This window comes from Acipenser ruthenus, chromosome 38, assembly GCF_902713425.1.
Source record: "Acipenser ruthenus chromosome 38, fAciRut3.2 maternal haplotype, whole genome shotgun sequence".
Taxonomy (NCBI): Eukaryota; Metazoa; Chordata; class Actinopteri; order Acipenseriformes; family Acipenseridae; genus Acipenser; species Acipenser ruthenus.
Window position 1 is genome coordinate 7,075,535 of NC_081226.1, and position 27,465 is coordinate 7,102,999.

The 27,465-nt window shown below is 41.1% G+C and overlaps 1 protein-coding gene across 11 annotated transcripts in view; it reads left to right on the top strand.

Moving 5' to 3' along the window:
• Positions 1-27,465, top strand: part of LOC117434268 (collagen alpha-1(XI) chain) — a 154,744-nt gene that overhangs the window by 50,938 nt on the left and 76,341 nt on the right. For all 11 annotated transcript variants that reach the window (XM_059008792.1, XM_059008791.1, XM_059008795.1 and 8 more), the window contains 19 exons: positions 161-247; positions 951-1,007; positions 7,326-7,379; positions 7,497-7,550; positions 10,965-11,018; positions 11,547-11,600; positions 12,186-12,239; positions 12,855-12,899; positions 17,242-17,295; positions 18,006-18,050; positions 18,425-18,478; positions 19,235-19,279; positions 19,395-19,448; positions 20,539-20,583; positions 20,769-20,822; positions 22,451-22,495; positions 22,610-22,663; positions 26,656-26,763; positions 27,086-27,139. In XM_059008792.1, coding sequence (XP_058864775.1) covers positions 161-247; positions 951-1,007; positions 7,326-7,379; positions 7,497-7,550; positions 10,965-11,018; positions 11,547-11,600; positions 12,186-12,239; positions 12,855-12,899; positions 17,242-17,295; positions 18,006-18,050; positions 18,425-18,478; positions 19,235-19,279; positions 19,395-19,448; positions 20,539-20,583; positions 20,769-20,822; positions 22,451-22,495; positions 22,610-22,663; positions 26,656-26,763; positions 27,086-27,139 — 1,071 coding nt within the window. The remainder of the gene's footprint in view (positions 1-160; positions 248-950; positions 1,008-7,325; positions 7,380-7,496; positions 7,551-10,964; positions 11,019-11,546; positions 11,601-12,185; positions 12,240-12,854; positions 12,900-17,241; positions 17,296-18,005; positions 18,051-18,424; positions 18,479-19,234; positions 19,280-19,394; positions 19,449-20,538; positions 20,584-20,768; positions 20,823-22,450; positions 22,496-22,609; positions 22,664-26,655; positions 26,764-27,085; positions 27,140-27,465) is intronic.

A 27,465-nucleotide genomic window follows, 5' to 3' on the forward strand; every position in this document is an offset into this window, starting at 1 on the left:
TTGTGCGTCTCCTAACACATCAATATCCAGTGTGTTTGTGCATCTCTAGCACATCAATATCCAGTGTGTTTGTGCATCTCCTAGCACATCAATATCCAGTGTGTTTGATGTTTGATTGTGCTGCAGTGTTACTCTCTCTCTCTCTCTCCTCTCCTCTCAGTTCCGGTTTGGGATGAGTGCGGGGGAGAAGGGGCCCATTGTTTCGGCTCAGGAGGCACAGGCACAGGCTATCCTGCAGCAGGCCAGGGTGAGTACGGGTCAGGGGACAGCGCCACCTACTGTACAGGACAGAGAAAATAAAAATGAATCGGTGGACACGCGTCAACTAGAGCATTGAGCAATCAGAGAACAGCTTCAATGCACGCGCTCCAGCAGGGTGAAGCAATATCCAAAATGACAGAGGAAACAATAATACTTGCCGTTGAAAAAATACCCTGAGCTTTATGACAGAGGGCATCACAATTATAAAGATACAGATTTCAAAGATAATATATGGGAGTCAATTTCCAAGGAACATAAGCCTGGTATGTATGATTTATTGCCATGTATGTTGCTCTCTCATCAGAGAAGACAGTCATAATTTTCTCATCACGTTGACGAATATGTACCCGTTTTTCAAACCTGTTGCATCGCTTCTGGTGTGTATGGTCATGTCGCTGCGAAATTGTCTCTTCGCCAATTTTTTTTTTTTTTAAGTCCAACTTAGGATATATAAAGTCCTAAGTAGGAGATATAAAGTCCTACATAGGAGATTAAAAAAAAATAATAATAATTAATTGGCACTAGGACGCTTCCGTACAGTCCGGAGCCGCTACTGCCTCACACATTACACTGATGAAGGCACTAGCTCAATGTTCACTTCTTCTAGTTTTACTGCACTACAGCGGCTGGGTTGGTCAGCAGGGAAATATTTTTTTTAAACGTTTCATTTCCTGTCCCTCCCCTGACAGCTGGCTCTGACGGGCCCTCCTGGACCAATGGGATTCACCGGTCGCCCAGGACCCCTGGTGAGTAGGGGTTGTCTTTTTATTTGTTTGCCTGTTTATATGTGTCTAGTTGTCTTCCAAACACAGGGCGATTCATAATTCACACAATATTGCTGTTTTGTGTTGTTTTAAATTACACTTATTGAGTAGCCCCCCCCCCCCCCCCGGCATCACAGCGTGTCTCTGTAAACATGTTCCTTTGCGTATCATCCTCCACATACCCTCCAGTTTCCACGATGCTCCGACTAGGCAAATTATGAGTCACCCTGTGTGTGTTGGAGCATATGGGAACTTAGAGAGCTGTCTGAATCATGTGTGGTTACTCTGTAGTCAGTCAAATTATTATGTCTTGAATTTATGTCCTTTATTCTGACCCATATTGATTCAGCGTTGTTTTCTTTGTCCAGATTTAACACCTGGGCTTCAAGACTATTCCTTATGTATAGCCCTACCCCTCTGACTCCAGTGAGGTTGGGTTGTGTTATCTATTAAAAAGGAATCTATACCAGAAGCTTGGTGGGACTTGTGCATCCACTGATTTAAAACTGTAACTACCGATGAAGCCTGTGGCACTGTCAGAACACTCCCTAACAAACCCCTTAGGCAGTGACGTAGCTGCAGGTACCTCCAGAAGTCAGCCTGGGAATGTTGTACTTATTTTGTATTCATTCAGATGTGTCAGCATTTCTTTCTGTTTATAAGTCTTTAATATAATGTATACCTCTTATTGCCAGCTTCCCCTATTCCCACTTTCACCTCCTGTCTGAATGATTTTTCCATATAGGAGTCTTGATGCATTCCAATGGACTTTGAACAATACATGTGTCTGTGCCCAGCCTGAAACAGTAGGAGCTGTAACAGGATTCAAACACATTTGCTCAGGCTGTTCCTGTTCCAAGTAATCAATTGTTGGGAAGGATATTTGCATCATCGCTTCAATGTTTACCCAGTGTGGTTTTTCATTCCCTGTCTTTCTCAAAGAAGCTATTTGAGTTAAAGAGAAGGCAAAATGATAATATTTCAAGTTTGGCAATTTAAGACCCCCTTTATTAACTGGACCTTGTACTTTAGTGAGGGCTAGCCATGGTGTCGTCCCCCCTCCTTCCGTCCCCCCTCCCCCAAATAAAGTGTGAAAAACATTTGTTCAGTTTGCAGAAAAAGATGTTCAATTGCTAAAGGGATCATAGCCATCAAGTAGTTAACTTGTGGGGCACGTACCATTTTTATTACACTGATTTCCCCCAGATTGAAAGATTTAGCTCACTCCTGTTTTGCAAATTGGTTGTAATTGGATCTATAGTAATCTCTGAATGGTTGTAATTGGATCTATAGTAATCCCTGGATGGTTGTAATTGGATCTATAGTAATCTCTGAGTGGTTGTAATTGGATCTATAGTAATCTCTGAATGGTTGTAATTGGATCTATAGTAATCTCTGAATGGTTGTAATTGGATCTATAGTAATCTCTGGATGGTTGTAATTGGATCTATAGTAATCTCTGAATGGTTGTAATTGGATCTATAGTAATCTCTGAATGGTTGTAATTGGATCTATAGTAATCTCTGAATGGGAGTCCATCATTTTTTTCCATCCTAGGGTTTAATCAGAATTCCCAAGTATTTTAATTTATCTTTCAAGTATTTGAATTTCCATTTACCAAACAGGGAAGAGGGGCAACATTTTGATAATGGTAGGACTTCTGACCGACCAATTTATATTGTATCTAGATATCACAGAAAACTATTCCACTAAGCGAAGCAACGGTGGAACTGACGAGCATCAATACATCACCCGCATATAGCATTCATTTGTGCTCCTGGGCCCCCACAGAAATGCCCTGTATGGTTTTGCAAGATCTTATGGATTATGCTAAAGGCTGTAAGGCCAGTTGTGAAAGGGGGTGTGTGGGTGAGTGACTGATACACACGGAGTCAGAGCTGTTCTTTGAAACTCCACACAGGCACACTGTTTTATTTTCAGGGTTTATGATATTTTGGTTTTCAGTTGGGGTTTCTTTTGACACAATCCCTTATGCACTTAAAGTGCTCAAATAGTGGAAACCAAATATTCAAAAATCAAACGACGAAAGAAAAAATAAAAACAAAACACTAAACAAAACTACAAAGAAAAGTGGTGCGAAACGCAGGGTCTCACTACCTCCGCTAGTCTGCGAGGTGCAAGATTAAAGGACGCTCTCCTATTCCTCACTTTCTCTTGTGGGCTTGTCCAGATCCCCTTTAGCTAATTTAAACCACGGCCGTAAATAAAGCCAATAGAGCGGCTGTCTCCTTCATCCACCTCCGCTGCCTTTTCTGGTTCTCCACTGCCCCCTGCTGCTGCAGCGAGAGCAGGCACCCGGATTGCATTTCTTCTGTACACGCCTCTTTCCTATTCCAGTTTTCCGCTGGGTTGTATCCTGGGTCTGCCGGGTTGTATCCTGTATCTATCTCTGAAACCAGGTGATTCCACACCTGCAAATACCATACCTGTCTCACTGATATTAACAAATGGGTGTCAACACATTTTCAAGACGTTAGCGCAGGTCTAACACATACTGGACCGTGTTAGTCTAACTGTCCTGCTGTTCCTCCCACATCTCTCTGAGCAGATCGAGCACACCTGTGAAAATCCTGTGGAAGCCTGGGGAGACTCTGATAGCAAAGAGAAGGGAAGAATCTGCTGGTCCCAGTTGCGCATGTCACTTTCAATAAATCGACGCAACATACGTTTTAGGTTTTTGGTCTGGGAGGGTAAAGTGACGCCCTGGTGGTCTTAATTCCCAAAAGCTTACATGTTTCGCTGACCAGCCGTGACATAAAGTTGGTACGTTTGGTCGGTCAGCATTTCCCTGGGGATACCTACCTGGGAGAAAACCTTCACAAGCTTGTTGGCAAACAGTCCATTTGACTTCTTTTTTAACAGTCTTAGTGTTATCTTATTTGTGGTATTTCTCTTTGTTATTCTTTTCTCTCACATGCAGTTGCAGTGCCATCTCCAGCCTGTCCCTGTGTTGCCCCGTTCTTTACATATTCTTTGGCTTCCTCTGCATCTGTGAATCATCTCTTTTTCTGTTGTGATTTTTAATATTGCTTGTACAGAGTAGCATATTTAAAGTTCCTTTCTCTGCAAAGCCTCCGTGCTTCATCAGACTTTCTCCTTTTTTCTACAAGCTCCCCTTCTCCCTGGACATCCACATTATTTTTTGAGTAACACTTTATATTAGGTGCTGCTTATTAATGTTTTATAAATATATAGTAGATGCTTGTATTTATGACAGCATGTTTTATTGTTTGTTTTAATTAAAAACTGTGAGAATGTGGCTGGAGCCTTAATTGAATATTTGTTAATTATTGATTAATTGGGCTCCAGCCACAAACTATAAAAGTCAGGAGAGAGCCTTTGTGTGTGAGGAGAGTGTCAGAGGAGAGACGTGAGTTTGTGAAGAGAAGTAAACAATTGCTATGTGTGCTGGTTTCACAACCAGCATACTACTTGTTACTGTTTCTTTGGCCCTTGTTTTAATCGTTTAATCGTAATTCCGTCTATGGCTATTGCATGATTATAAACCATCTATAATGCTTTATTAACACTCTATAACACAGTTATTATATATATATTATACATTTATAAAACATTAATAAGCAGCACCTTAATATAAAGTGTTACCATTTTTGCTTTGCCTGGAAATCTCAGAAATCTTGCAAGGCCGTGGTCTTTGTCGTGCTTGTGGTCTCGATGTCAGTGAGTGATGTGCTCTCTCTGTTTCCATATCAGGCTCCCCCTGCATGTCGAAAAAGTCTTTTAACACTTTCACTATGAAGAACGATGTGTTCTTATTTCCCTCCTCTGCTCTCTCAGGTACACCGATAATCTTGACACTTTATTTTATTTTATTACATTTTTATTGCATTTATATCGTGCTTTTTATACAAAACTATCGCAAGCACTGTACAGTACATAGCAGAAAAAAAGAACAAACCACAATACATTTGTATAGCATGCCACGCATGGTCCCAGCTTCCCTGACAAACGAAGGCAGAGCATTCCATAATGTAGGATCTCTACAAGAAAAAGCCCTGCCTCCCGTGTTGCTTTTGTTGACTCTAGGAATAACCAGCAGCCCTGCATCCTGTGATCTCAGAGCACGGTTTGGAAGATATGGGGTCAGTAACTCCTGCAAATAACTAGGTGCTAATCCATTCAGGGCCTTGTAAGATCAGTAAAATCTTAAGATCAATTCTATGCTACACGGGGAGCCAGTGTAAAGAGGCCAAAACAGGGGTAATATGTTAAATTTTCCTGGTTTTAATCAGAATTCTAGCAGCGGTATTCTGAACAAGCTGCAAGCGGGATACCACATATTTTGGGACACCAGAAAAAAGTGCATTACAATAATCAATTCTAGATGAAACAAAGGCATGCATTAGTCTCTCGGCATCAGATACGGAAATAATTGATCTGAGTTTGGCTATATTTCTCAAATGGTAAAAAGATACTTTAGTAACTTCCCGAATATGAGTCAGGATCAAAGATGGCCCCCAAACTCTTAATTTCTAGTTTTGATGAGAGACTGCAAGGTTCGAGCTCATGTAATACATGGAAGGCTGTGTGGTCCAGTGGTTAGAGAAAGGGCTTGTAACCACAAGGTCCCCAGTTTAAATCCCACCTCAGCCACTGCCTCATTGTGTGACCCTGAGCAAGTCACTTAACCTCCTTGTGCTCCGTCTTTCGGGTGAGACGTAGTTGTAAGTGACTCTGCAGCTGATGCATAGTTCACACACCCTAGTCTCTGTAAGTCGCCTTGGATAAAGGCTTCTGCTAAATAAACAAATAACAAAACAAATAATAATCCCACATTCCCTTTTAGTTTGTTCTGTGATCCCACTAGCATAACCTCTGTTGTATCTGAATTCAACATTAGAAAATTCTGTGACATCCAATGCTTGATGTCTGTAAGGCAAGTAGCTAATCACACCCAGGCAGAAGAAAGTCCTGGCTTTAGGGACAAATCTAGCTGGTATCATCAGCATAGCAATGGAAGTTCACTCTGTGTCTGTGGATAATGTCATTTAACGGCAGCATATATAATGAAAACAACAAGGGACCTAGAATGGAAACCTTTGGAACACCACAGACAACATACGATAATGCCGATTTTACCACCCCAACAGAGACGAGCTGAAACCTATCAGAAAGATAAGATTTGAACCAGGATAGGACAAGGCTGGAGTCCGACTGTGCTTTCAAGACAATTCAGTAGGATGGAGTGGTCTACAGTATCAAAGGCAGCACTTAGATCTAAGAATTAAAATTGATAGAAAGCCCGAGTTAGAACTTATCAGCAGATCATTCACAACTCTGACAAGGGCCGTCTCAGTGCTATGTGCAGCACGTAACCAGACTGAAACTTCTCGAATATACCATTAGAAATTTCTGTAATTGAATTACAACAACTCTCTCTAGAACCTTATTTAAGAATAGTAGGTTGGAGATTGGCCTTTAGTTAGTGAGGATTCTAGGGTACAAATTGTGTTTCTTAATCATAGGCTTTACTACAGCTACCTTAAGTCCTGAAGGAACTATACTGGAGGAAAGCGAACCATTTATCATTTTTAAAATGTGGGTATTAACAGCACCAGAAACATCTTTTAATAGTTTTGTAGGAATAGGATCAAGAGAGCATGTTGTAGCTCTCATATGTTGAAATACGATTTTCTAAGTCCTGCAACTTATCCCATAGCCTTTTCTGCAGCTTCTCTGTCATTGTGACCGTATTTTCTATAGCTTCCATTTTGTCTTCGATACTTGATATGCGGTCCTCCACTGTTACCATTCTTGAACACAGGTCAGACATGTTATTTTGTAGTTTCTACGCTAGTTTTTATGGCAGTGACGTCTTCAGCCACCACCTGTATCATAGCCTGCAGCAAAGCTTGTTCTTCAATTCTTTGATTATTCCCGAGTCTGTTTCCACTCTGCTTTCTGTCAAGACGTCGACCATGCTTTCCCTTTCCTCCTCTGTTGTTGCTGGAGAAGGAGCAGGATATTGCTGGCTGGAGTTTTCTGCATTTTCTAAAGACTTCACTTTATGTTGAGTTTGAAAGTTTGATGCTGTAAATGCCCAGATTTATTGAATTGTTTGTTGGTTACAGGAGCTTCCCCAGCTCTCATCTGCTCACTCTGACATCATCACGTGACCTCCATTTAAAACATTTTCAATGAAAATAGATTTATTATGTGTCTGCCTTTTTCCGGATCTATTTTCAGTGTTTCATGCCTGACAGTGTTAAACGATTGCACAGGAATGTTGCTCATTGTGTTTGTGGGGTGTGTTTCTAGGGGACCCCTGGCAGCCCGGGACTGAAGGGAGACTCAGGTGATCCTGGACCTCAGGTAACTATCCTACAATCCTCCACTGCCTGCTGCCCAGGCCAGCGTCCCGGTCATGTGATATTCCCAGAGTGTGTGTGTGTGCGGCTCTGCTCTAACCCCTCTGCTCTCTGATTTCAGGGCCCCCGAGGGCCACAGGGATTATCGGGGCCCCCTGGCAAATCTGGCCGCAGGGTGAGTACAGACAGGCACGCCTGTCAGTTCGTGTGCTCCTGTGTGTGTAGCTGAGATGCTTTTGGTGTTTCATCCAGTTATAGTGTGTGTTTGATTAATGATGGTTGTGTCATTCTCCTGGTTTCTTGTGATAAGCATAGATAAGCATTATAAAGCTCAGAGGTATGGTAAAGCATATTAAAAAACAAACCATGGTAAACTAGCCTTTATAAAAGTTTTCCACTGGAAATGCACAGCAAAGTGTAATAAAGCAGAGTGAAAGCATGGTGAAGAACAGGCAAGCATTGCAAAGCACTATGGGAGAGAATAATAAAAATCACGACAAACCAAGGGAAACTGGGGAAAACTACACATTTACCGTTCAGATTTACCCTGTCAATCTTTAAGGGTTTCCTTGTATATTCCTCTTGTTCTCAGTGTTTGAGTGTGTGTGTAGCTGTGATATTCAGGTAGTTTCCTCTTGTTCACAGTGAGTGTGTGTAGCTGTGATATTCAGGTAGTTTCCTCTTGTTCTCAGTGTTTGAGTATGTGTAGCTGTGATATTCAGGTAGTTTCCTCTTGTTCTCAGTGTTTGAGTGTGTGTAGCTGTGATATTCAGGTGGTTTCCTCTTGTTCTCAGTGTTTGAGTGTGTGTAGCTGTGATATTCAGGTAGTTTCCTCTTGTTCTCAGTGTTTGAGTGTGTGTAGCTGTGATATTCAGGTAGTTTCCTCTTGTTCTCAGTGTTTGAGTGTGTGTAGCTGTGATATTCAGGTAGTTTCCTCTTGTTCTCAGTGTTTGAGTGTGTGTAGCTGTGATATTCAGGTAGTTTCCTCTTGTTCTCAGTGTTTGAGTATGTGTAGCTGTGATATTCAGGTAGTTTCCTCTTGTTCTCAGTGAGTGTATGTAGCTGTGATATTCAGGTAGTTTCCTCTTGTTCTCAGTGTTTGAGTATGTGTAGCTGTGATATTCAGGTAGTTTCCTCTTGTTCTCAGTGAGTGTGTGTAGCTGTGATATTCAGGTAGTTTCCTCTTGTTCTCAGTGAGTGTGTGTAGCTGTGATATTCAGGTAGTTTCCTCTTGTTCTCAGTGTTTGAGTGTGTGTAGCTGTGATATTCAGGTATTTTCCTCTTGTTCTCAGTGTTTGAGTGTGTGTAGCTGTGATATTCAGGTGGTTTCCTCTTGTTCTCAGTGAGTGTGTGTAGCTGTGATATTCAGGTAGTTTCCTCTTGTTGTCAATGTTTGAGTGTGTGTGTAGCTGTGATATTCAGGTAGTTTCCTCTTGTTGTCAATGTTTGAGTGTGTGTGTAGCTGTGATATTCAGGTAGTTTCCTCTTGTTCACAGTGTGTTTTGCTGTGTGTTGTGTTCAGTGTTTCACAGTGTTTTGCTGTGTGTTGTGTTCAGTGTTTCACAGTGTGTTTTGCTGTGTGTTGTGTTCAGTGTTTTCACGGTGTGTTTTGCTGTGTGTTGTGTTCAGTGTTTCACAGTGTGTTTTGCTGTGTGTTGTGTTCAGTGTTTTCACAGTGTGTTTTGCTGTGTGTTGTGTTCAGTGTTTCACAGTGTGTTTTGCTGTGTGTTGTGTTCAGTGTATCACAGTGTGTTTTGTTGTGTGTTGTGTTCAGTGTTTCACAGTGTGTTTTGCTGTGTGTTGTGTTCAGTGTTTCTCAGTGAGTTTTGCTGTGTGTTGTGTTCAGTGTTTCACAGTGTTTTGCTGTGTGTTGTGTTCAGTGTTTCACAGTGTTTTGCTGTGTGTTGTGTTCAGTGTTTCACAGTGTGTTTTGTTGTGTGTTGTGTTCAGTGTTTCACAGTGTTTTGCTGTGTGTTGTGTTCAGTGTTTCACAGTGTGTTTTGCTGTGTGTTGTGTTCAGTGTTTCACGGTGTGTTTTGCTGTGTGTTGTGTTCAGTGTTTCACAGTGTGTTTTGCTGTGTGTTGTGTTCAGTGTTTCTCAGTGAGTTTTGCTGTGTGTTGTGTTCAGTGTTTCACAGTGTTTTGCTGTGTGTTGTGTTCAGTGTTTCACAGTGTGTTTTGCTGTGTGTTGTGTTCAGTGTTTCACGGTGTGTTTTGCTGTGTGTTGTGTTCAGTGTTTCACGGTGTGTTTTGCTGTGTGTTGTGTTCAGTGTTTCACATTGTGTTTTGTTGTGTGTTGTGTTCAGTGTTTCACAGTGTGTTTTGCTGTGTGTTGTGTTCAGTGTTTCACAGTGTGTTTTGCTGTGTGTTGTGTTCAGTGTTTCACAGTGTGTTTTGCTGTGTGTTGTGTTCAGTGTTTCACAGTGTGTTTTGCTGTGTGTTGTGTTCAGTGTTTCACAGTGTGTTTTGCTGTGTGTTGTGTTCAGTGTTTCTCAGTGAGTTTTGCTGTGTGTTGTGTTCAGTGTTTCACAGTGTGTTTTGCTGTGTGTTGTGTTCAGTGTTTCACAGTGTGTTTTGCTGTGTGTTGTGTTCAGTGTTTCACAGTGTGTTTTGTTGTGTGTTGTGTTCAGTGTTTCACAGTGTGTTTTGCTGTGTGTTGTGTTCAGTGTTTCACAGTGTGTTTTGTTGTGTGTTGTGTTCAGTGTTTCACAGTGTGTTTTGCTTTGTGTTGTGTTCAGTGTTTCACAGTGTGTTTTGCTGTGTGTTGTGTTCAGTGTTTCACAGTGTGTTTTGCTGTGTGTTGTGTTCAGTGTTTCACAGTGTGTTTTGCTGTGTGTTGTGTTCAGTGTTTCACAGTGTGTTTTGCTGTGTGTTGTGTTCAGTGTTTCACAGTGTGTTTTGCTGTGTGTTGTGTTCAGTGTTTCACAGTGTGTTTTGTTGTGTGTTGTGTTCAGTGTTTCACAGTGTGTTTTGTTGTGTGTTGTGTTCAGTGTTTCACGGTGTGTTTTGCTGTGTGTTGTGTTCAGTGTTTCACGGTGTGTTTTGCTGTGTGTTGTGTTCAGTGTTTCACGGTGTGTTTTGCTGTGTGTTGTGTTCAGTGTTTCACAGTGTTTTGCTGTGTTGTGTTCAGTGTTTCACAGTGTTTTGCTGTGTGTTGTGTTCAGTGTTTCACAGTGTGTTTTGTTGTGTGTTGTGTTCAGTGTTTCACAGTGTGTTTTGCTGTGTGTTGTGTTCAGTGTTTCACAGTGTTTTGCTGTGTGTTGTGTTGTGTTTCATAGTGTTTTTCTGTGTGTTGTGTTCAGTGTTTCACAGTGTGTTTTGTTGTGTGTTGTGTTCAGTGTTTCACAGTGTGTTTTGTTGTGTGTTGTGTTCAGTGTTTCACAGTGTGTTTTGTTGTGTGTTGTGTTCAGTGTTTCACAGTGTGTTTTGCTGTGTGTTGTGTTCTGTGTTTCACAGTGTGTTTTGTTGTGTGTTGTGTTCAGTGTTTCACAGTGTGTTTTGCTGTGTGTTGTGTTCTGTGTTTCATAGTGTTTTTCTGTGTGTTGTGTTCAGTGTTTCACAGTGTTTTTCGTCTCTTGTTTCATTGCAGGGTCGTGCGGGAGCAGACGGAGCTCGTGGAATGCCCGGTGAATCCGGATCCAAGGTAACAGCCGTTGAGAGTGAGTGTGTGTGTGAATGGGTGAGTGAGTGTGTGTGTGTGTGAATGGGTGAGTGAGTGTGTGTGTGTGAGTATATGTGTGTGAGAGTGTTGTTATAACAATGCATGTGTGTGAGACTGTGTGTCAGTGTGTGGGTCAGGAAACTGCAAACTAACTATGAATTTGAAAAGAAAACGCTGAAGTAAAATTGAATGCATGGAGAAACAGGAAAACACCAGTGAGGGCTGACTGACAATTCTGTGACTTTTACAAAAGCAAACTTTTTAATGCAATGTGTGTGTAGACCAAGAAATCTCCCCCTTTCTTCATCTCTCCTTTTACTCCCTGCCTCTCTCTCTCACTCTCTCTCTCACTTCCTCTCCCTCTCACGCTGTCACTCCCTCTCTCACTCCTTCTCTCTCACTCCCTATGCCTCTCACTCTCTCACTCTCACTCCTCTCAAACTCTCCCTCCCTCTTCCTCTCAATCCCTCTCTCGCTCTCACAATCTCCCTCTCTCTCTCTCCTCCGCAGGGTGACAGGGGTTTCGATGGCCTGCCTGGTCTTCCTGGGGACAAAGGACACAGAGTGAGTTTCCACCCAGTGAGGGTACAGGGTATTTCCCCTCTGCTGGGTCAGGGTATCCAGTTGTGGGTTACCCAGGGAAGGTGTATTTACCCATGTTTTAGTAAAAATGGTATGTAACCGCTGATGGGGCAGGTATTTATCTAGGTCTAGTTTCACAAAGCAGTTCTAGGGAGCACTCTGCTAAATCCAATTCACTTCCATAAAGAAAGGAATTAAAGAAAATAACACATGTATCCTTTAATCGTATAGACTTACAGTAGTTAAAAATAGCAGCAGCTTGCTGAGTGCTTTGTGAAACTGGTCCCAGGTTTCTAAGATACGTAAGGAAACAGGATATTTACCTGTTTTGTTAATTTAATCAGTGGCTTTGCAGAGGGAAACACAGGCATGTATTACATGTTATTACAGGTTGCCATTAAATGTTGAAACTTGGCACAGTGTGTTGCATTGTATTGTATTGTATTGTATTGTATTGTATTGTATTGTATTGTATTGCAGTGCATTGTATTGTACAGCATTGCGCTGGTATTCCTGTGTTTGCTGTTTGCTGTGTCTCACTGTTTCTCTTGTGCTTCGTTCTTTCAGGGAGAGCCTGGAGCTTTGGGGCCCCCCGGACCCCTGGGAGAGGATGGAGAGAGGGTGAGAGAAGCACTGGGATCTCTGGGGTATTTGGGAGAGGGTGGGTGGGGTGGACTGGGTCTTGGTTTTTAAAGTTAGTTAGTTGAAGGTACATTAGTGTTTAGCACTCCAGGCTACAACTACAAACATGGAGCCCATGTGCTTTGGCTTCTATGGGCACCACCATCTTGGCTGTAGTTGAATTACTTAACAACAGAGTTGTATTGCTTTGTGTTGTGTATACAACGTTGGGGTTTAGCTAGCCAGGACACTGAATGATAAGAACCACAAATATGCAGCCCATGTGCTAGGGCTTCTGTGGGTACCACCATCTTGATTAGTTCTTCATTGATGAATATTTATTTCTTAAGAGCACCATGGCATCTTAACAATATCCCTGCATAACTATAAACCCCTCAATGGTAGACCATCTAGTGATACTAAAAGAAACTTCATGACATTTTTCGACAAACGTTTTGACTAGAAATCAATGGGTAATAAAATACCACAGAGCAAAATAACTCCTCTAAATGGCCCCTATTTCACAGGACAGGTGATCCAATGCTGTGATTCACGTGAGTAATTGTTCTCAGTTGGTTCTGCAGCCTGTCTCATGGTTTAACTTCTCTCATTAAGGGAGACGATGGGGAAGTGGGACCAAGAGGACTGCCTGGTGAACCTGTGAGTATCTCTGTCTGTCCGTCTGTCTCTCTGTCTGTCCGCCCACCTCCATTCACACAACATCCATCCATTCATGGGCTGTCAAGTATTTCATGAAGTTAATCTCTCTGCATAAGCCATTGGGCCGTCTAGATTTTCATCCATGTTCATCTGTCCATCTGTCTTTCTGTCTGGGTGGTGTTACTGTTTTGAGTGTAGAAAATAATAATTACGAATGCATTGCTGATAAAATAATGTGCACTGTTAATATTTCTGCTACATCGGGAGGACAGCTACAGGCTATTGAATTAATGTTGGACACTGACTCAGTAGTCTCCATACTGCCTGAATCTACCTACTTGCAATACTTCAGAAAGGTACCACTTACAGAACTGAAACTACACCTGGTGAGTTACATGAGGAACCAAATACCTGTGATTGGTTGTCTACAGGCAAATGTGACTTTTGAGAAATGCTGCGTAGTTGCTGATTTCTACATTGTGCATAGCGGCTCGCCTATCCTAGACAGAGACGTGTTTGCAGCATTAAAAATGCAAGTGATCGCTGGTCGCATAACTACACCGTGCATTCTTGACATGCAGATGCCAGCCTCAGCAATTGCAAGTGCCGATTGGGCTGTGCTAAAATACATAAAATAAAAACCCGACCTAATGTGTCTCCAATACAGCAGAAATTGCGATGCCTACCATTCTCAGTGAGAGATGGGTCGCGCAGGAACTTAAAAAGCTGGTATAGAATGATGATTGAACACATTGAATCCTCTGAATGGGTTTCACCGATTGTGGTAAAGATGAAGACCGGAGGTATTCATCTATGCATGGACTTAAAAGAGCCCAATAAAGCAGTGGTGATTGAGAGCCATCCACTTCCACACATGGAAGCAGTGTTTGCAGAACGTCGCGGAGCGAAGATGTTTTCTACACTGGATTTACTGAGTGAGTACCACCAAGTGATGCTGCACGAGGACAGCAGGGACCTCACGGCATTTATTACACAGGATGGGCGGCTCCGTTTTAAATGTGTGCCATACGGACTTGCATCAGCACCCAGCTGTTTTCAAAGGATGATGTCAACCATTCTAAATAACCAGCCCGGAGTACAGTGTTATCTGGATGACATCATTGTGTTTGGAGAGACCCCTGAAGAACACGAAGAACACCTACAGGCCGTGCTACATCGCATCAACAAGGCAGGGCTGAAACTGAACTTTGCTAAATGTCACTTTACACAAACAGAATGGTCTTTCTTGGGACATGTCATTTCACTGGCCGGACTGAAACCTGACTCAGAGCATGCAGGGGCGCCCGGGACTGCCAAAAATTGGGTCCAGACTACTGAACTGTAATGTTCCAAAGCCTGTGGGACTACCGGCGTCTTCTCAAGGTTTTTTTTGTTAAGCAGTTACTTCAAAGTTCTTCTATATAGAAGATCTTTGGTTACTTTGTACAGACAGACAGATAAACCAGCTAAGTTTACTTCCCGTTTAGTACACGCCTACTAAGTTGAAGCGGTAGCTATAGTAACCAGCGAATCCAATTGTGATTGGTTCATGTCTTAAGATTCATGACATTTTCGCATTAGTTGCTTGCAAGATGAGTGACAGGACAGATGAACCAATCAGAGCAGGAAATTTGCTTTATACTTTATTAAAATGGTGCAGGTGGTATATAGTGATTGCAAGTATACAGTACGTCACTATATTTTACTGGAGTTGTGGCTGAGATAATATACATATATATAAAACAAATGACTAAACAGGAGAGAACACCGTATCCTCAGTGGCCATTACAGTGTTACCGAGGTGCAGGGACACTGCAGCTCGAGCACAGTACAAAGTTAATAAGGGTGCGTTATTTTATTTCCAACTGAACAATTAGCTAATGGTGTTGTGAGGGAGCCCCCTCATGTGGTAATGTCTTTATAAAGTGTGCAATGCTTTTGTACTATTTTAAATGTATACCCTGACGTTATTGTTGTTTTTATTAAGTCAGCAGAAAGCCGTGCTCATGTTTATATTCTGTGTACATGTTTAGGCCACCAAGTTTATTTGGACGGTACTACTGAATATTGATTGTATAATAATAATACGTCCTGAAAACAAATGCAACCCTTGCAGAGAGAGAGCACAGGGTAAAGAAAATATTGAAACTACTCCTTTTTATATTTATGTGTTTTATAGATATTTTTATGAATATTTAAAAATATAAAAGTAAACGGTACAAAATTGTTTAGCTAATAAAGACTGGTAAAAGGTGGGGCTAGGCTCTATAAATGGCACAGGTGAGGAAAAATGAAAACAACACTACTGCTACAAGTGCATAATAATTCCCACAGCCATTTAGGACCCAGAACATGATTGTTTTAATTTGTTACGCAGTGAATATTTTAAAACTAATGATCCGACAACGGAACTCAATTCACTTCACTCGAATTTGACACTTTTCTGAAAGAGAGAAATATCATACACAGAAAGTCTTCAGTGTACTATCCTCAAGAGAACTGAGAAATTGAACACTTTAACAGAAGTCTGAAAGAGAACCTTCACACAGCTACCTTAGAAGGTAAAGCTTGGAAAACATTCACTACAGCGTTTCTGCAAAACTACAGAGCTACTCGCCATGCCACAACACAGAGATCGCCTGCTGAACTACTGCATGGGACAGAAATGCATACAAAGCTACATTTTGCCGGTTTACAAATGCAGAAGTCTGTCGCACAGTCTTCACTGGATATGGCAAATACTGTTCGACAGAAACAACAAAAATACAAACAGTACACAGACGAACGCAGAGGAGCCAAGGACCGACCTTTGAATGTGGATCGTTCATGAGAGTTAGAAAACCTGGAATACTGCGAAAAGGAGACTCAAAGTATCCAGCTCCTCTCAAGATCGTTGAGAGAAAAGGACCGCACACCTACAAACTGTCAGATGGATGAATTTGGAATGCTACTTACTTTTCACCTGTTGGCCAACGGAGAAACAGAGATGCTCCAGATCACCATCCTGTTACTGATGATTTCTCCAGACCATCGCCAGTGCGAGAGACAACAGTTGAGATTGCATCTGACAGATGTGCTGCCAGACACCAGCCTGCTGCCTAAAGACTACGTAATGTAAACGAAAAAAAAAATTATAGTCTTTAGTTATGTTTATTTGTGAGTTAATAATACCTGCTTAATAATTACTTGTTTACTTATATACAAATTATGTAATGTTACAATGCTAGCGTGATATAATTTCATTTGCTTCGTAGTTTACTATAAACGAGTAATGCAATTTGTTTAAAAAAAGGGAGTATGTGGTGTTCTACTGCAAAAGGACAGTAGATGTCACTATGCATGTATACTACACAGGAAGTGAAAGAGAGAAAACGTGTGTGACTGACTTCACCGCTCATGCTGCTTGCTGCTGTGTTGCTGAATAAAACCTGTTGGATTAAATTACGTTTCCTCTGTTCTCACAACACAACAGTCTGTCTTGTCATTTATTTCATTTTTCATGTCTAGCTTCCCATTTATCAATCTCTATGTCCATCTGTCTATTTCTATGTCTCTGTCTAGTCATTGGTTTCATTTTTATTTTGTATTCTTTGATTCATCAATGTCCATTCATCCATCTGTCTGTCTGTCTGTCTGTCTGTCTGTTTCATTTGTCTGTTTACTCATTCATCCATTCCAAGTCCAGCCTTTTTGTTTCTGTCCATTGTCGCCCATTTCATTCCCATGCATCATGTCAAGTCTAGCTTTTTATCCAGCGACTCCTATGTCAATTGACCATTGCATCTGAATGGCCAGCCACCCAATCATTCATTCATTGAGCTGCCTGTCCATTCACCCACTGCACATCTAGCCTTATCCATCAGTGTCTACATCCATCCATCCTCTGAACTCCATCAAGCCAACCACTGGCCTGTCTTGCATTCTATTCATTGATCTGTATGTCCACCCAACCAACCAGCCATGGGTTTATCCATCTATTTATCCATTCATCCATTTAACTGTTTTTATTCTCCTGATATGTATTTTCATTTACCCAATTTCTGTCTAGCCCAGATTGCACAGCTCTGGTCTCTATGTCAGTCCATCCACCCAGCCACCCACTGGCTCCATTCACCCACACTCTGGTGAAGGCTCTAGCTGAAAAATGTGTCTACTTGACTTCTTATGAGTTTCACCCACTTGCTCGCTCATTTACAACTGTCTGTCTCTCCACTCATCCAGTCATTCATCAACCTGTCTGCCTGTCTGCACTTTTCTTATGAAGGGTCAAGGAGCCTCACTGTGCTAACTTCACTGTCTCTCTGTGTCACTGTGTGTCTGTCTGTCTGTGCCTGTTCTATAGGGACCCCGTGGACTGCTTGGACCTAAAGGACCCCCTGGTATTCCTGGACCCCCTGTGAGTACCTCACACCTCCACCTTCCACTTTAAATAGCATGCAGCAGTACAGAGTTCTTAACCACTTCCTTCTGATAACATTCTGATAGAGGTAACAACCTAGAAATGCACGAGTCCGGCTAGCTTGTGTTCTTCTTCCATCAGATTATTATTCAGCAGTTATCATTCAATTACTGAAAACAGTGGGATCCTTTAAGACCCAACCTGACAACGTTTTGAGATTAATGAGCTCCTAGGAACCGGACGAGCACTGATGGTCTGAATGGCCTCCACTCGTTCGTGAGCTAGTTCAATGTGGAGGTCTCTGTTAGCTCCTCCTGCTGAATGGCCTCCTCTTGTTCGTGAGCTAGTTCAATGTGGAGGTCTCTGTTAGCTCCTCCTGCTGAATGGCCTCCTCTTGTTCGTGAGCTAGTTCAATGTGGAGGTCTCTGTTAGCTCCTCCTGCTGAATGGCCTCCTCTCGTTCGTGAGCTAGTTCAATGTGGAGGTCTCTGTTAGCTCCTCCTGCTGAATGGCCTCCTCTCGTTCGTGAGCTAGTTCAATGTGGAGGTCTCTGTTAGCTCCTCCTGCTGAATGGCCTCCTCTCGTTCGTGAGCTAGTTCAATGTGGAGGTCTCTGTTAGCTCCTCCTGCTGAATGGCCTCCTCTCGTTCGTGAGCTAGTTCAATGTGGAGGTCTCCGCTAACTCTTCCTGCTGTGTTTCTCACTGCAGGGTGTGCGTGGAAGTGATGGACCTCATGGACCAAAAGGAAATCTTGTAAGTCGATCAGTCGCACCTATATTTGTATTGGAAATCACTACAATAGGAATTTCTATAAAATAACTACAAATAAATAAAGAGTTTACATGATAGCTGTAGATATATAAGGTTCAGTCACTCTTTGCTCAGCCATGAGAGATGTATAGACTACTCTTATATACGGTAATATCATTTTTATGTATATTACTATTTACATGTATTAATTTATATTTTATACTAATTCCAGATGACAGAATTTCAGTTTAAACACCAGTTTGTTCAGAGCCAGCTAGCAGCAAGGTGTGAGATCCCGACTACACAGTCCTGTAAAGATGACAGGTTTGATCAGAACTATCTTTTTCTGAGTATTTCTCTGGGCTGTGTCTCTACAGGGGCCACAAGGAGAACCCGGACCCCCAGGACAGCAAGGGACATCAGGAACTCAGGTCAGTCACACACAAACACTGTCTCTCTGTCTGTCCCTCTGCCTGTCTCTGTCTCCCTCATTCATATTTTCAGGCAGTTGGTCAGTTCTGACAGCGTAGTGGTTTTTCATGTGAAAAGGTCCCAACTGTCCATATACATCATAAATATGGATGGCTGGAACTTTGGTTGACCAATCAGATCGGTTGTTTCAGGTTCCATACCCTCTATTGAGTGTTCTTGTTCTCTATTGAGTGTTTTTGCTCTCTAGTGAGTGTTATTGATCTATTGAGTTATTGATCTATTGAGTGTTATTCCTCTCTATTGAGTGTTATTCCTCTCTATTGAGTGTTATTCCTCTCTATCGAGTGTTATTCTTCTCTATTCAGTGTTATTCCGCTCTACTGAGTGTTATTCCTCTCTATCGAGTGTCATTGCTCTATTGAGTGTCATTCCTCTATTGAGTGTTATTGCTATATTGATATGTGAATTCTGTTTCAGCTGTTTCAGGGGGTGTCAAAGGCCTTTTAATCTCAGAGAATTTTAAAAACTCAATGTTTTAAACTCAAACTCAAAACAAAAACAGTTGTGTGAACAGGACCTTCACATGCACACACATATTTGACATGGGACAGTCTTACTGTGTATATACATTACCACTCACACAACAAGCACCTTTTACAATTGTATATATTATATATTATTTTTTAGATATGAACAAGATTACATTATACAGTTCCTTTCCTGTTGAGTGTGTTTAATGCTGTCCTCTCTTTCAGGGTATGCCAGGACCTCAGGGAGCGACGGGACCCCCGGGGGAGAAGGTGAGAGGCTCAGCACATTAAATCCAGTTTAGACTGGGCTCCGGATCCTGCTCTGGGACACGCTGTGTGTCTGCTCTGCTCTCTAATCCACCCTCTCTCTGTCACTGTGTTCCAGGGGCCGGTCGGGAAACCAGGACTGCCGGGAATGTCAGGAGCCGATGGACCCCCTGTGAGTACAGCCTGAATAACAGACAGGGAGGCCTGCAGTTTTGATAGCAGATAGTAGGAGCTACTGCAGGAAGATTATAGGAAGGGAGGGAGACTTGCAGTGAGATAGCATGCTTGCAGTGAGATAAGAGACTTGCAGTGAGATAGCATGCTTGCAGTGAGATAAGAGACTTGCAGTGAGATAGCATGCTTGCAGTGAGATAGCATGCTTGCAGTGAGATAAGAGACTTGCAGTGAGATAGCATGCTTGCAGTGAAATAAGAAGCTTGCACTGAGATAGCATGCTTGCAGTGAGATAGCATGCTTGCAGCGAGATAAGAGACTTGCAGTGAGATAGCATGCCTGCAGTGAAATAAGAGGCTTGCAGTGAGATAGCATGCTTGCACTGAAATAAGAGGCTTGCAGTGAGATAGCATGCTAGCAGTGAAATAAGAGGCTTTCAGTGAGATAGCATGCTTGCAGTGAAATAAGAGGCTTGCAGTGAGATAGCATGCTTGCAGAGAAATAAGAGGCTTGCAGTGAGATAGCATGCTTGCAGTGAGATAGCATGCTTGCAGTGAGATAGCATGCTTGCAGCCAGATAAGAGACTTGCAGTGAGATAGCATGCTAGCAGTGAAATAAGAGGCTTGCAGTGAGATAGCATGCTTGCAGTGAAATAAGAGGCTTGCAGTGAGATAGCATGCTTGCAGTGAAATAAGAGGCTTGCAGTGAAATAAGAGGCTTGCAGTGAGATAGCATGCTTGCAGTGAAATAAGAGGCTTGCAGTGAGATAGCATGCTTGCAGTGATTACAGGCAGGGAGGGAGAGGCCAGCAATGGGATAACCTGCGGGGGAGAGGCCAGCAGCACGATAATCTGAAAACACTGGATGAGCAATTTAAGAAGTGGAAAATATTTAGGAAATACAGAGTTCATTGTGAGACTATCCCGACAATGCCATCCCGTCAAAGATGAAAAAGTTAAAAATTGTAAGAATTATAGTGTTAGGTGTTTAATGAATGGCTTGGTTGGGTATCTGTATAGCAGTGTTTCCACACAGAGCACCCAGTGCATCTAACCACTAATCACTGACTGACTGCTTCTCATCACAGGGGCACCCAGGCAAAGAGGGGCCATCCGGAACTAAGGGGAACCAGGTAGGTGGAGCTCCGGTGCCTCAGAGAGACCATAGACAGAGCTGCACTGTGCACGGTGCAGGGGCTGCATCCTCTCACAGAATCTCAGGGTGCATGCGTTCAGACTCTGTCTTAGATTTTATTTCCTTGCCCTAATTGTCAGGTACCAAGTAGCTGACTCATATTTCTTCTTTTTTGTCTAACAGGGTCCCAACGGCCCTCAGGGTCCTATTGGCTATCCAGGACCACGTGGTGTAAAGGTGAGTATTTGATTGGCTGTCGGGGGTTTGTTTACCCTCCGGAGTGAAATAAACACAACAGCGCTCTGTGTGTGTTCAGAGAGTATTCCGCTCACACATGAAGCACAATGTATTGGAAAGATGTTTAATCCTGAATCAAACAGCTGAATGAAGGGGACTATACTATCATCGAGCTCCGCATCTACTCTAAACAAAGCGCTGGTGTGATTCAGAGCAGAGAGAATGAGAGTCTTGGATTTCAATAAATGCAAGATTCCAAAATGAAAATCTAGTGATTATAAACAGTCATTCAGATCTTTCAGCATTTATATATATAATGATAGACTGCTCAGGATCTTTCAGCCAATCAGAGCACATTCAGAACTGGGCAGACACATGGCAAATGACATTTAATAGAGAAAACTGTAAGGTATTGCATGCAGGCAATAAAAATGTGCATTATAAATATCATATGGGAGGTACTGAAATTGAAGAAGGAATCTATGAAAAAGACCTAGGAGTTTATGTTGACTCAGAAATGTCTTCATCTAGACAATGTGGGGAAGCTATAAAAAAAGGCCAACAGGATGCTCGGATATATTGTGAGAAGTGTTGAATTTAAATCAAGGGAAGTAATGTTAAAACTTTACAATGCATTAGCAAGACCTCACCTAGAATATTGTGTTCAGTTCTGGTCACCTCGTACAAAAAGGATATTGCTGCTCTAGAAAGAGTGCAAAGAAGAGCAACCAGAATTATCCTGTGTTTAAAAGGCATGTCGTATGCAGACAGGCTAAAAGAATTGAATCTATTCTTGAACAAAGAAGACTACTCAGTGATCTGATTCAAGCACTCAAAATTCTAAAAGGTATAGACAATGTCGACCCAGGGGACTTTTTCGACCTGAAAAAAGAAACAAGGACCAGGGGTCACAAATGGAGATTAGATAAAGGGGCATTCAGAACAGAAAATAGGAGGCACTTTTTTACACAGAGAATTGTGAGGGTCTGGAACCAACTCCCCAGTAATGTTGTTGAAGCTGACACCCTGGGATCCTTCAAGAAGCTGCTTGATGAGATTCTGGGATCAATAAGCTACTAACAACCAAACGAGCAAGATGGGCCGAATGGCCTCCTCTCGTTTGTAAACTTTCTTATGCTCTTATGTTCTGTATCAAAGACAGAGAGCCCTATTCATGACATCACCGTGCCGCTTTCAGTTTTTACCGTGATGTGTTTTCCTTATCAGTACGATGACGTCACCAGCTTTAAAAAATCCTACCTGTGACACCTCTTGGAATTCCATTCCACTGCAAATTCTGTTCAGAACAGTGACATCACAATCAGCCGCGTACCTCAGCCACTTTTCAATGAAATTGACAATGGACTAAATAAAGTTTGTTAATGATTAGAAAGCACACCACGCTGGATTTTTAACTTGCGTATTATTATTATTATTATTTATTTCTTCGCAGACGCCCTTATCCAGGGCGACTTACAATCGTAAGCAAATACATTTCAAGTGTTACAATACAAGTATTAATAACAAAGCCTATAATACGCTGTGCTTATCCTGTCCTGGACTGTAGTGAAGGTCATTAACATGAGCACTAACACACTCATCACTGTCCCTGTCTCGTCTGGTTTTAGGGGGCGGAAGGTGTCCGTGGGCTGAAGGGACACAAGGGAGAGAAGGTAAGGGCTGTGTCTGATTCCTATGAAATGAACAGGAGCTGGCGGGGTGCTGTTATAACACAGGTCGTGCTGTTGCATTTCTCAAGTGTTAATAACTGTGTGTCTGGTTTTCAGGGTGAAGACGGGTTCCCCGGGTTTAAGGGAGACTTGGGAGTGAAGGGAGACCGGGTGAGAGATGATTTTATATACTATTAATTATTGATTATCAGTAAGTTACTTCTCTCCTGTTTAGTTCAAATTGGGCAGGATTTTCAAAAGTTGGTAAATGATAACTCCATTGTTAATCAAGAAAGCGGTATGCAGCATTGCTTTTGGCATTTTCAAGCGGTCGTTATGCCTATTTCGTTATTAAATACTCGTCCGAATATTATGCTGATTTACAAAATAATGTTACGATCTTAATGAGCAGGGCTTCTTGCGACTATTTCTTTTGTTTACGTGGGAATTTAAAAGCAAATCCGTGTTAATTATCATCATTTATCAGGAGTTAATTTGCATGTTGAAAAGGAGGGTTTTAATTAACGAAAAAGTACATAACTCGCCTTGAAACAGAAATTGAACAGACCGCGGCTGTGACGCCGACGATACAGAGAGAGAGAGTACAGGATCATTTCTTACAGACTACCTAGGTAATTCAATATTTGTAGTTATGAATGTATTTTATCATTTGTTATACTTGTGGTTATGAAGGAGATTTATTCAATTGTTTTATCCATTTGTAACCTTACAGAACGTGTGTTGTATTGTTAAAATGATAAACCGTTGTTTGCACTCGGTGTAATGTTACTACCAATAAATTAGCAATGCAACTGAAGCCTATTTGAATTCTGCAAACGTATATTATATGACAGCTGACCTGTACTGTAGATTTTATTTGAATTATACAACTGAAGTCTTGGTTTAGAAAACAACATATTAGAAATTACAATAAAGTATTTGTAATGTTGTCAGACTCCCACCTCACTTTATGTCACTTTCACACGTTTGTATTCATATAAAATGTTCTTATAATATAATACTGTAAGTGTTCGGAGGCTACTTCTAATCATGTTGAGTTTCTTTATAAACAAGATTGTGTATTGTGTATTGGATTAATTTTAAAAGCTTAATAAATCTATAATGACGTGTTACACACACAGTATACATGTATAATATAACTAACAACTACAAACACAAATGGCACTTCAAACATATTTATTTAAAGCTTACAATCACACATGCTAAATACATACAAAATTAGAAAATAAATTCCAACCAATATACATACAGTAGATGGCTTCAGTATTTTTTTTTCTTTTTAACCAAAAAAAGATTTCAAAATGCACATTAAAAGAGTTGTATAGTAAGCTGTGGCACAATATCCCCCGCATGAGGGTGAACGTGGGGTTTAATTATTATTATTAATTCATTTATTTTATTTTTTAATCCGTGCCGTCCAATTTTTGCCACACGCCAGATAATCATAAATCAGCATTTTATGTGTGAAGTGTTCTAAATAATTGTACATTCTGCATGACAAAATGCACATTTATTAATGAAGTGTACAAATTATACACAAAACAGATATTCCCATTATTCTTCATTTCCATTTGGCTGCTGCTCGCTGGTGGGAGAGCCGTCTCGCTGTATGCTAATTTCCATAATTTCCATAACAACGAATTCTGCTTTCATTCATTTTTCTTGATCTTGTTAACGTACATTTTGATTAACGAGTTCCTCTTATGTAGTCTAGACAGGAAGTGATGTACGTGACCTGCGGCAATTAAGCTTTTTAACGAGAAATGTGTTCATAACGAGACCTCATCGACTCAATTTCAAAGCATTAACGGATTGATTTAATTAACACATTTCGTTTGCAAATCACTTGCTACTAAAGCATTTGTTACTATACCACGAGTTTGATACAATAACACTGTATTTTTTTTTTAATCCTGCCAATAGGATTTTAACACATAGCGCACAGTGCCTCCCCCAGTATAGGTGGCTGAATGGTGTAACTGCATATTCTTGGGTTGGGATTTTATATAAACACACAGTGGGAATTCACAACATTCTGCAGGCTGTTTCCTTGATTTTTATTTTAACACAGTACACAGATATTCAAAGGAGAATACACTGTGTCTGCATTGCTTAGCAACATTTCAATCTGATCACTTATTTTCATTATTAACTGTAATATTAATATGCATTATTCGTATTTACTAATCACCAACACTGACAGCTATGTTTTGCAAATCATAGAATTCTCATTTTGATTACTTGATATTTTTTGTCAATCACTAACTTGATATAATTTCTTTTTTATATTGATTATCAGTTATTGATTAAGCATATTAATTATTTTTCCCCCATCACCAGTAAAGATTATTGGTAATATATTTTATTCATATTGATAATTTATGTTGATTATGATCACCATATTGACAGCTTTTTATTGATCATTACTGTCGTTTGTAAGTTACTAATATTTGTGTTCAGTTTTGATAACCGATAATAATCTTTGATCATATATTAACCACTGATTTATGGGCAGTTGATCAGTGATAATACTGCTATTGATTATCAGTATTACCTATTGTACTGATAACCAGGGATCCTAGTTTTCCGCAATAAGAAAAAGTTCTACAAAAAAAAAGAAAAATCTACATTATTCCTCAATTAAAATAAAACACTAAAATTGAGTGCCCCCCCCCCCCCCCCCCCCCCCGCATCACATTATAAGATAGACAAGCAGTACTACTGAATAACAGGAGGTTTTTACACAAAGTATTTATTGGTACACTTTCAAATTGAAGGATGTTACAAACTCACCAGAGTGCCATCAATCAATAATATAAACAAATGTACCATTTTACTTTAAACATTACAAATACATCTGTGTAGTAATAATAATAAAAATAAATTGTATTTATATTAGTTTATCTCGAGTTAGTCTTCGTCACGTCGATGGCTATTGCCAAACTAATTTATTCAGGGGTGATTTTTATCGTTTTCGGGATCTTTAAACAGCTTGTTGAATAGTAAAAACGCACTGGATACTGAAGTAAACTGCAGCTACGTTTCAGCATGAATGTGACACTGACAGTGCGCCTCGCTCACCAGAAGCAGTTTTATTGAACAAGTATGTTCACTAAATTTAAAGCAAAATTGCCTGTATTGATGATTATATATGATAAGTGTATTGATTGGGTTATCAAACAAACAAACAAAAAGCCTTTCATGCTTTTTGCAAGTGTGAAACAAAAAATTCTCAGACAGCATAGAAAGTCTGTGTTTTTCTGCAAATGGATTCCTAGGATCCCTGTTGATAACTTTGGGCACACATTATAATTGAATACTTGCATTGAATATCAATGTTGGTTACTGATGAGAGTGATTGAGTATCGGTGAATGTTTTTGCTTGTTGATAGGTGTGATTGGTTATCGTGAGTGTGTTTGCTTGTTGGTGAGTGTGATTGGTTATCGTGAGTGTGTTTGCTTGCTTGTTGGTGAGTGTGATTGGTTATCATGAGTGTGTTTGCTTGTTGGTGAGTGTGATTGGTTATCGTGAGTGTGCTTGCTTGTTGGTGAGTGTGATTGGTTATCGTGAGTGTGTTTGCTTGTTGGTCAGTGTGATTGGTTATCGTGAGTGTGTTTGCTTGTTGGTGAGTGTGATTGGTTATCGTGAGTGTGTTTGCTTGTTGGTGAGTGTGATTGGTTATCGTGAGTGTGTTTGCTTGCTTGTTGGTGAGTGTGATTGGTTATCGTGAGTGTGTTTGCTTGTTGGTGAGTGTGATTGGTTATCGTGAGTGTGTTTGCTTGTTGGTGAGTGTGATTGGTTATCGTGAGTGTGTTTGCTTGTTGGTGAGTGTGATTGGTTATCGTGAGTGTGTTTGCTTGCTTGTTGGTGAGTGTGATTGGTTATCGTGAGTGTTTTTGCTTGTTGGTGAGTGTGATTGGTTATCGTGAGTGTGTTTGCTTGTTGGTGAGTGTGATTGGTTATCGTGAGTGTGTTTGCTTGCTTGTTGGTGAGTGTGATTGGTTATCGTGAGTGTGCTTGCTTGTTGGTGAGTGTGATTGGTTATCGTGAGTGTTTTTACTTCTTGATGAGTGTGATTGGTTAGTGATTAATATTCGATCAGGTTTATTGATTATTGATCAGTGTCCCTGTCTGGTTGCAGGGGGAGCTCGGTGTGCCTGGTCAGAGAGGGGAGGACGGTCCGGAGGGTCCCAAAGGCAGAGTCGGACCCCCAGGGGAACTGGGTCCAATTGGACTGGTTGGAGAGAAGGTGAGGAGAAAGATGCAGGGGGGGTTCTAACACAATACACCGGAGGAGTCCTTTTAAAACAGGATGCATTATTATTATTATTATTATTATTATTTTTATTATTATTATTATTATTATTAGTAGTAGTAGTAGTAGTAGTATAAAAAACAACAGATGGCTGGTTTTGACTAGTTATTAAAAAGGCTAAAATTTTAAACCATTCTGTAGTAACTGAAATATCTTTTAATTAATGTGCCTGAATGAACTGTATTTTCAACACTGATTTAATTGTATTATTGGTGTTTGCATTACTCTCCCAGTGTTAACTCTGGTTCTTTTCCAGGGTAAACTGGGAGTCCCTGGTCTGCCTGGATACCCGGGGAGACAAGGCACCAAGGTGAGACATTACTCTCTCATCAATCAATCACATGGAGCCTGATTCTGTCTCATCAATCACTCACACTGAGCCTGATACTCACTCATCAATCAATCACACGGAGCCTGATACTCACTCATCAATCAATCACATGGAGCCTGATAGTCTCTCATCAATCAATCATACTGAGGCTGATACTCTCTCATCAATCAGTCACATGGAGCCTGATACTCTCTCATCAATCAATCACACAGAGCCTGATTCTGTCTCATCAAACACTCACACTGAGCCTGATAATCACTCATCAATCAATCACACTGAGCCTGATACTCTCTCATCAATCAATC